The sequence below is a fragment of the Panicum virgatum genome, chromosome 8N (genome assembly GCF_016808335.1).
Source record: "Panicum virgatum strain AP13 chromosome 8N, P.virgatum_v5, whole genome shotgun sequence".
NCBI classification, from domain to species: domain Eukaryota; kingdom Viridiplantae; phylum Streptophyta; class Magnoliopsida; order Poales; family Poaceae; genus Panicum; species Panicum virgatum.
The window spans coordinates 21,480,991-21,490,774 of record NC_053152.1 but is presented as its reverse complement, the minus strand read 5'-3'; the positions used below and the strand labels follow the sequence as shown (position 1 = coordinate 21,490,774).

Sequence of the window (9,784 nt, the reverse complement as noted above, 5' to 3'; positions counted from 1 at the left end):
CGTTTCGTACTGCCAATTTCAATGTTTCATCTTTATAGATTCAATATTTTGAAAGTCAAATGTTGAACCTATTTTTTAAAAAATGTTGAGTTAATCTTATCAAAAAGTTTAACATGTTTCAGCTGCTAATTGGGTCAAAGTGGGCTTTAAAGATGGATGATTTATCTATCTTCCATAAAATATATAGGAGCTCCTTCATCACCTGCCTCATCACCCTATGTTGCAGTGGGTGCGATTATATATCACAGGAGGCGATACAATCAACAACCATCGCCTGAAGAATTTGTCCGTACGATTAAACGGGCAGTTAGCCCAACAAAGATACGTATCCTCTATTTAATTCTCCAACCCCATAAACTTCACGGGAAAATTAGCATCACCAGTAGTACTCCCGCCAGAGAAAAGAGAATAAAACATGTATGCTTGCAAGTGGGGACAAAAATCCATGATGCCACCCACATGCAAAGGATTTCTACCTAAAAAATCTATAAATCTTAAAATATGTATCCAAATTAAATTTCAATAATACCATTGTGTTTCTAATGACAAGATCTTTTAAAAAAAGACCACACTTTGCCTATCTTTGCATTATATTTTTTAAAAGTAATTTTTAATATTAAATAATTAATTTCTGGGAACAAATATTTTAATGTCACGAACAAATAATTAATTTCTATGAACAAAAAACGAAACTTGGTGAACAAATATTAATATGTAACAATTGAAATATTAAACATCACAAACAAATGAGTCAACATCACCGAATAATTTAGTGTACAAATCGAACACATAATTTGACATTGCGAACAAATTAGCTCCACACAGAAAAAATTTTTACATGAAGATCAATGCATTTACCTAGCAAATAAATTATTCTTATATGCAAATGGAATATGAACATATGCTGAACAATTCTGTATGTACTAAATTATTTTACACACCAACCGATGAGTCTAGATGCAAGTAAATTTGAATACATTATTAAGCAGTAGCTACGATTTGGCGAGTTGGTCATCAACGTTTGCTTTCGATTCCTTGGGCACGATCAGATGGCTGGTGAAGTCGCTTGATCCATCAGCCGTGAGAGCCCAGGAGCCGAAGACGAAAGTCGTGCCCTCAAGCATATTGTTGGCGTCGCTTGATTCGGCCATCGATTTCTCTAGTGGACTCGCCGAATCTCCTACCTAGCATGCCAGCTGTCGGTGTTTAGCCGCCAAGCCTGCTCAGGGATACCCTTAGCAGTGGATTGTAGGCAAGGGATCAACTACTTCTGGAACCCGATGGTGCAATCACAAGGATTAGATAGGTTCGGACCGCGAGATGCATAATTCCCTACGTCTTGTGTGGCTGCTTGTACTATATGATGGAGAGGAATTGTACTATATGACTTGTATCACGATGACCAAACAAATGGCAAGAAGAAACTGATGGGGCTTCGCACCTTCTTGCAGCGAAGTTTTATGCCGCAGTGATATCTTGACGTTGATAACAAGCGAAGCGATCTGCCGGCAAGGAGCACAACAACCTTCCGGCCTTGCCACTTCTTGATCGATGTTTGTTGATGAAGCTTGATTGCAGATTGCAGAAACTCTTCACGCCGGCAGCTGGACGATGCTTCAGATGGTGATTGCTGGATTAGCGGAAGTGCGCCGGTGTCTTGGTCTTTGGATTTCATTCCAGATTCTAGAACACGTCTCCGGAGAAGAATATTTCGCGCATGGAGTACTAAATGAAGTTTATTTGCAAAACTTTTTAAGTAATGAGTGTAATTTTTCGCGACGAATCTAATGACAACAATTAATTGATGATTGGCTACGGTGAGGCTACAATAACCATCTTCTAATTACGCGGTCAAAGGTCTCATTAGATTCTTCAAGGTTTCTAGCACAGGGGTTCTAGAGTTGGTTTTTTAAACTGACTTAGTTTGACACCGTAATTAATGATCAAAGTGTTGATTTCGTAGAATTCTAGGAAATCAAACGGGACTCTTATTGGCAGCCTCACGGTACTCCTCGGTAACGGATTATCGGGGCAGTCTATCGGTGGTTTGGATGGTGGATGGCCGGGCTTTTCCTGCTCGCAGTGGCCATGTATTTATAGAGCTGAGGGAGTACAGGCGGTTGCTTCGGCAGGTCTCGAGGGGCAGCTGCGCCAGTGCTGCCGGCGTGCGCGCATAGGCCGGGAACGTGCAGCTCTTGGATATTCTCGTGGAATTAGTCTGGTAGCCAATATCATTACTCGAGCTTTCCAATTTTATTGACTAATGTGTGGACCAAGCAAATAAACTTGATTGGTTCCGATCTTCTTGGTTAATGTAATGTATTTGTCCATTCACATAGGCACTATCTGATGAGTCTCGGTCCCGATCTTCACGACGTAGGATCTTGAACAAAATAACTACCTGAAATCTTAGCCAAGATAATTAGCTGCAAGCAGCCGGATAACTAGTGCAACCTTACGACACGCACAAGGAGCTAACCACCATCTCTATACGGCAGCCTGAATCAAGAATTCGTCCAATCACACTCTCAAAAAACCAACCTACGTAGGCTACACACGAAGTAGCAGGAGCACAGATTGGTTGCCGATGAAGCGTCCGCTTCTGTAATCCCAAGGGAAATCACAAGAGCAAAGAAGTAGAGATCACTCTCTGAATTTGTTAGCACACAGCTGAATAAAAGGAGTTCTATTTTATTATCAAAGTCTTTATTATTCTCTAAGATACATGGGTTATTTATACAAGGAACAACCCTCCTTGTTGGGTGCGAATGACTTTTAGGCTGCGTTTGGAAGTTGGCTTTCAGCTGAGGAATTGCATTGGATTATGAATGCCAAAGCTGACTAGAAATGGAAATGGATTACAATGCCAATGCTGTTGTTTGGATGCATATGTAATGGGTAGCTAGAATCAAGGGTAGCAACCAATTCCAATTCTTGTTTGGATGCACAAACCTATGAATTGTATACCTCAAAGAGTTTGAATAAGATATCATGTTGTACATATATGAAAATTTAATTTCCATAACTTTTACCTATATGATGTAATGTTTATAAAAATATATTGTGACAGTAATATTAAAATAGCAAAAAATTCTAAAAATAATTAAAAACAGTACGTATATCATGAGAAAATAAGAGAAAAATAATGATAACAGTAATATAGCACCAGCCATTATACAGACAAAAACATGACAACAATAATCCAAGTTTGTCACAAGAACCGTACAGATAACATATCACAACAGATAGTTTTTGTCCATCACAACAGATAGTTTTGGTCCATCACAACATGAAACACCTACTTAGGATAACAAGTTCTTAAGCCCTAAATAATACAACACATAGTTTTTGTCCATCACAACATGAAACACCTACTTAGGATAACAAGTTCTTAAGCTCTAAATAATAACCACCATACAGTACCACCCTCAATTGCCATTCTTTTAGTTCAACAACAAGAGCCATTCCTTCCTCATGTCCATGGGGAGTTCCAGGAGCGCTTGGAATAAGTGTTCATTAAGGATGAACTTCCCATAAGATTTTAGCAAGTCAGATCTAGCCAAATCAGGTACCATTTGAAGTGTTGCAAGGATCTCAGCAGGAGAAGTAACATTAGGGTTGCAAGGATCTCAGCAGGAGAAGTAACACTAGGCATCGGTAGTGGTTCGGTGGACTTCAAAGAATCATTGAATGAGGTCTTCATATCTCCTAGTATAGATAGAATGGCCTCAATAGTTCGCTGCTTCTTTTGAGGCAAATCTGGTGATGCATCATCAACTTGTTCAGGTAGAACTTGAGCAGTCTCAGCACCTGTCTGACAGTCTGAGCACCTTGACCATTGGCATGATCTTTTAAATAAATGGTACTGATTGCATCCCAATTTTTCACTACTTTGTTCTTGTAGCAATCTGCTGACTTGTTAGCCTACATAAACACACATATATGTATCAATTTGCTGCAGTTCCCATTGTGAAGAGTGAAACAAACAATAGAAAATATTCGTGCACTTACCTCCACATATTTATTCCAAACATCATCACTATCAATTAATAACTTATCATTAACCCAATCCCAGCCAAAGCCGCTCTGAGAAAGAATCTTGCTAATGACCTCATAGTGCTTGTCAAAAGTTTTGCACCTTGATGCTATATTGTCCTTTGTGATCTCCACATTACACTTCTCACGTACATTCCTTATAGCAGCATTGTAGACATGTGGCTTCCAACCATTTTGGGCATGATCACCATTGTTGTGATGCTCCACGAGAACAGCCAGCAATGCAGCGTCTACCTCATCAGTCCAAGTGAGATAGACCCTCTTATTTCCTTTTGTTGTAGCCATGGTTCTAATCACATATATTTGTCAAAATACCACAAAAGTTAGTATGCCAAACTATATGGTGTATGCATAAAAGTTCACAAAAGGCACAACACACTAGCTGCCCAACACAAAATAATGCAGCCAGCTTTGACACAAAAGATATCGCACACGGCCTACTCCATCTCTAGTTCACCATGCCTCAAAAGGTACTAATCAAACATGTCATTGGCATGCTGATCTCTAAAAGAGTTCCATTCAGCAGTGACTTGAACACTAGTAATTAAGTTAGCATCATCTATAGGTTCAATTGGCGCATCAGCTAGTTCAGCATCCACTTCCGGCAACAATAAATCATCCTTATGATGCTGCCTATCCCGTGCATAGTTGTGTAACACGCAGCAAGCATTAATAACTCGAATCTGCAATAATATTACTAGTTAGCAATTTTCATTCAGATTGATGTTGCTGAACACCATATGTACTTTTATTACCTGATCCTTAATGCCAAAGAAACTTCCTGTGCGTAGGATGGCCCATTTTTTCTTTGCTAAACCAAAAGTTCTCTCTACAACATTTCTAGCACGAGAATGACGCAAGTTATATAACTCTTTGGAAGTTTTAGACTGCCGTTGACTTGAAGCCCACTCTTTCAAGTGGTAGCAAGTGGATCTGAATAGAGCTAGAAATCCAGGTCCATTGGTGTATCCAGCATCAACTAAATAATATTTTCCTATTGGCAAGCAATCGAGTTAGTTAAGAAGCAAATAAAAGAAATAAAATACCAAGACAAAGAGCCGTACCCTTAGGCACAACAAATCCATCTTGGCGACTCATTGCATCACGTAGCACTCTATCGTCACAAGCTGAGCCCTCCCAGCCAGGTAATACATACAAGAATTTCATGTTCCAATCAACCACACCTAGCATGTTAGTGCTGATCTGTTGCTTTCTGTTCCTATACCTCCTTGGTCAGCCACAGGCACACACACATCAACATGACACCCATCCAGTGCTCCAAGTGCATTGCCAAACCACTTCCATTTGTAATCATCAGGTGGTTGAATAGAAGGATCAGGAAGCTTAATGAACTCCGCACTTAGTGATAGACTAACAGTCAACACATCAGAAAAGTGCCTACTGATAGTCTCTAAAGAATGCTTGTAATCTGAACGAAGCAACCTCAATTTTAGACCATGTCCAACTACAAGCAAGAACATATCAACCTTTTCTTCCACACTAACATATACACTATCACGTAGACCACACCTTTCCCGCAATATGGCACACAAATCATGGAAGTTTCTTTTAGTCAAAGGCAACTTATCGTAGCATGTAACATCAGACCGATCATACATCTCCTTAAGCAAATACTTCCTATAATTGTGCAACTGCTCATCACTGCTAAAGCACCCTACACCCCTTGGTGCCCTCTGTGAACTAAAATATGCAAGCCCAAGAACCACTGACTCAAAGTATAGTTTTGTCAACACAATCCTTCTCTTCTTTCTTCTTTCATTTTCTTCAGTTATATAAGAAATCAACTCGAGATCTGACATAGTATAGCTACAATGCACACACACTGTTCATAAACATTATGACATACAACAAAGACACAACAATTAGGCATCACATACCTTCAATCGTCTAGACCAGCAACCCAACGCTGAATTAACCTGAAATTTCAAAGAAAACAGAGTTTTAGGGTTTCATGTCTGCTACAAATGAGTGCCAGAGATGAGGAAGGGGGCAATGGGGAGGCGACATGGATCTGCAGGGATGAGAGACTAGGCAAACATCCAAGGGGAAGGAAGGCACCATGGATCGATCTGAACTGGCTGCACAAAAATCGATCCGGGAAACACAGGGGAGATTGGGAGAGAGATGGTCTACCAAGAAGAAGGGGAAAGGATGGAGGTTTGCTGGACGAGGGCTGGAGGACAGGTACCTGCGGCGAAGGGGACGGCGGCGGCGGTGGCGCCCTCCCGAGGTGGCCGTCCGCCCAGCGCCTGTTGACGCCCGCCAGAGGAAGCCGCGGAGGGGGCGGCGTCGGCGTTTTCTTTTTTTGGTCGCGAACCGGTACACGGGGAGTGGGGGGAATTAAGATGCCGAGCAATGCGGGGCGGGAGGTCTCCGAATTGTGGGCGGGCGCCCGCGCACTGGTCCAATATTTCGCGGCATTGGAGGGAGGTTTCCGGCTGTCAATGCGGAAGCCGTCCAAACACGTGAATTGCGGCGTGTACGATTCCAATTCACGATTCCGGCCTTCAAATCCTACTTCCAAACGCAGCCTTAGAGTTTCTGGAGTTATGGTAACTCAAAAGTCACCACGAACTGAAATCCCGAGAAGCCTCGCGTTGCTGTTGACCTTCTGAGCAGTCTCCACTAAATCGGTTATAACTATTTATTGGAAAGTCCAAATGATATGAGGTTTGCTGCGTTGGATAGCTAACGTGATAAGCTTTCCCACCATGTGCAGCATGAAGCACGAAACATTGTATAGTGGTACAGATTTGTATGGGAAGTTAAACGTCTGGCAGACTGTTGACATTCTCATCAGTCTTCACTAAAGTACTCAGATCTTATTAATGGATAATCCAAAATACTCGGCAAGTATGCCATTGGAAGTATATTTGATTAGCTTTCCAAAATGTCCTCATTGACCGGGAATCAAAAGTTATGACTGATTCTTTCAAACTGTTCTGCAGCACTGGTCGGGTTCGAGTGTGGTCCTTCTCTATAATCTTCTCCTTTTGTGTTCTTGTCATCCTCCTTGGTGAACCTGAGTAATAACAATGTGCACGACTTAGGTAGTATATAATTCTCATTAATATTAAAATGAATTTCACAAAGTAGCGCGTTCACCTCTTGTTTTAGTTTTTTAGCTCGACTACGTGTAATCGGTCCAATGTTCACTTGTTCTCTTGCTTGGTTTATATCTTCCACATCATGTGCTTGATTTACATCTTGCTTAGTTGAGATGACCTCATCACTATCTGATCGTTGAGCCCAGCCACATGCAACAAGTCCCCACACGCCTCTAACTAACAAGCTACCGGCGATGGTTAAGGTGCAGGTACTGAGCTGTGGGCCCAAAAGCTAATAATCTTTGCCTAATTAATTTAGTTAGATTTGTTCACCACATGGGGTATTTTGCTATGTACATGCCAGTTTTGATTAGCCCAGAGAGATCAGCGCGAACTAGCAATGCCCATTTTGGTTATTTTATTTGCATGGATGTGACTCCTATTTTGATTATTGTATAGTAAGTGCTAAAGAAATCTATAACTCTTATAAAAAAGCTCTCCACTGCAACCCATTAATTGCTATTTCTCTAGTATGGACAAATCATCTTAATATTTTTAAACCACCCGTCTTTGATCCAAAGGCACCTTGACTGCCTCTGCCTCCTGTTACCATTCTTGCCGTGGAGCCGTTCTTAGCATTCATATAAGCTCCCATCCAATTGGCCGCCGTTTACAAGTTACCGGGTGTACAACAGTTTCCAAAAAAAAAAAATGCTCCTCTTCGTTTTCACGACGCCTCAGCAGCCTCCCTCTTGTCATGGTCGATGGCATGATCTTTGTATTTATGTGGCCGTTTCATTCTGCTTCTTAATCCCTCATTTTTTCTCCGTCCAATTCTTTGTTTGTCTACCCAAAACCATTCTTCTATTTCTCTTCCCAAAAGCATCTCGATCCTTTCCCTTCCCCTGATTTTTTCCCTTTGGAACGACCCTCTACATCTATGTATTCTAATTTGGCACAGACAGTCTATCAATGTCTCCTCCATCTACTGTTTTGAGGTAAGTGCTGATTATTCTTCCTATGATTATTTCTAACCGTGTTATATAATTCCATTGATTTTTCCCTTCGGAATGGCCCCGTACATCTACCTACCCTGATTTGTCAACGACATCCTATCAAGTTATCCTCCATCTGCCGTACAGGTTAGTGCTGATGATTTCTCTGATTATTTCTAACTGAATTGTAATTTAGTTTACTGTTGCATTCCAGACCTCATTTGGGACAGGCCCACTACCGCTTCCTGATTGTGAAGCCTCAGGTTAGTAGTAGTTCTTGTACACTGCAGTCATTCCTCTGATGAAATTTTTCTATGCAAAATTTTATGACTAATAGCACCATATAAAAGAATGTTGCTTTGTAGTCACTTTAGTGTTTCTACTCTCAAATTTCATCTTAAAATGTTATTTAAGATCTCGCATCCGCGCGCGGGGTATCACCTAGTATTTAATGTTTGCACGCAAACATGATTCATTTAGCCCCCGACATTTAATTTCCTCGCCAAAACAAGGCTCCACAATTTCATGTCTAATGTAAAATTATATTGATCTCTCACTATAGTGAGAAAATATTTATATACCATTCATAAGTAAGGGAAGGCCAAAATCTGTTTCAACAGAAACCACAATGAATAGCTCCCACACTAACTTATCTCATACAAGTTAAGGCTAATTTAATGTTTTTCAAATATTTAATTATTAAATACAATGAAATACATTTTTCATATTTTTCCTAGTTTGTAGGGCACAATAGTTTTATTGTATAAATTTCACAATTTTTCAAGATTGTTTATTTTTTATTTTGTACTAAACGAGTTTCCGGCGGGCCGTCCACCTCACACAACTCACTCATTCTACTCTCTCATACATCTCAAGACTTATTTTATGGTTTCCACACTCATAATCACTATGTACACCGAAATATATATTTAATATTTTTCTAGTTTATAGATCATAATAGGCTTATGGTACTGTTGTCGACCGAAACCCACTGGCGAGCAACGACGGGCAACACGAAGAGCCGGGAGGTTGCTGGTGCGCTGGCAGGCACTGCTCCCTCGTCGACGGCCCGCAATTTCCGTCACGCGCCCGGAGAATGTGTGAAAGCCGGGCGTGCCACCTGACCTATACCCGATCAGGTGGGTGTAGATGTGCTCCGAATAGTTTCCTGCATGCAAAGACACATGTAAACGTAAGTCCGAGCCGTGGTCGGCTCCCCGGGATGACTCTTGCATCGGCTTTTGAAGAGCCGATCGAGTCCCGGTGTCAGACGGGATCTGATTGTATCCGGATACGATAAATAGAGCAAATCACTATAAAACTGCTTCAATCAAGTCTAATTAATCTTAATCCACGATGGTAACAGCTTCACTACTAGATCGGAACATCCTACACGTGACTAGGCCTAGCGAACGTAACAGACAACTAAACCACAACCTAAAACAGAGGCCTAAGAACTAGCAAGAGCCGATTCCCGGAACAATCCCTATCAAGGCTAAGTGTTGTCGACCGAAACCCACCGGCGAGCAACGACGGGCAACACGAAGAGCCGGGAGGTTGCTGGTGCGCTGGCAAGCACTGCTCCCTCGTCGACGGCCCGCAAATTCCGTCACGCGCCCGGAGGATGTGTGAAAGCCGGGCGTGCCACCTGACCTATACCCGATC

The 9,784-nt window shown here is 41.5% G+C and overlaps 1 protein-coding gene across 1 annotated transcript; it reads right to left on the bottom strand.

Moving 5' to 3' along the window:
• Window positions 1–3,627: 3,627 nt before the first annotated feature.
• Window positions 3,628–6,575, bottom strand: LOC120686131. Its single transcript, XM_039968299.1, has 4 exons — window positions 6,266–6,575; window positions 5,955–5,993; window positions 4,012–4,345; window positions 3,628–3,924 (listed from the first exon to the last, which is right to left on the bottom strand). The coding sequence occupies exons 3-4, from the start codon at window positions 4,339–4,341 to the stop codon at window positions 3,709–3,711; spliced, it is 546 nt and encodes a 181-aa protein (XP_039824233.1). The 5' UTR covers window positions 4,342–4,345; window positions 5,955–5,993; window positions 6,266–6,575; the 3' UTR covers window positions 3,628–3,708.
• Between the last annotated feature and the right edge of the window lie 3,209 nt (window positions 6,576–9,784).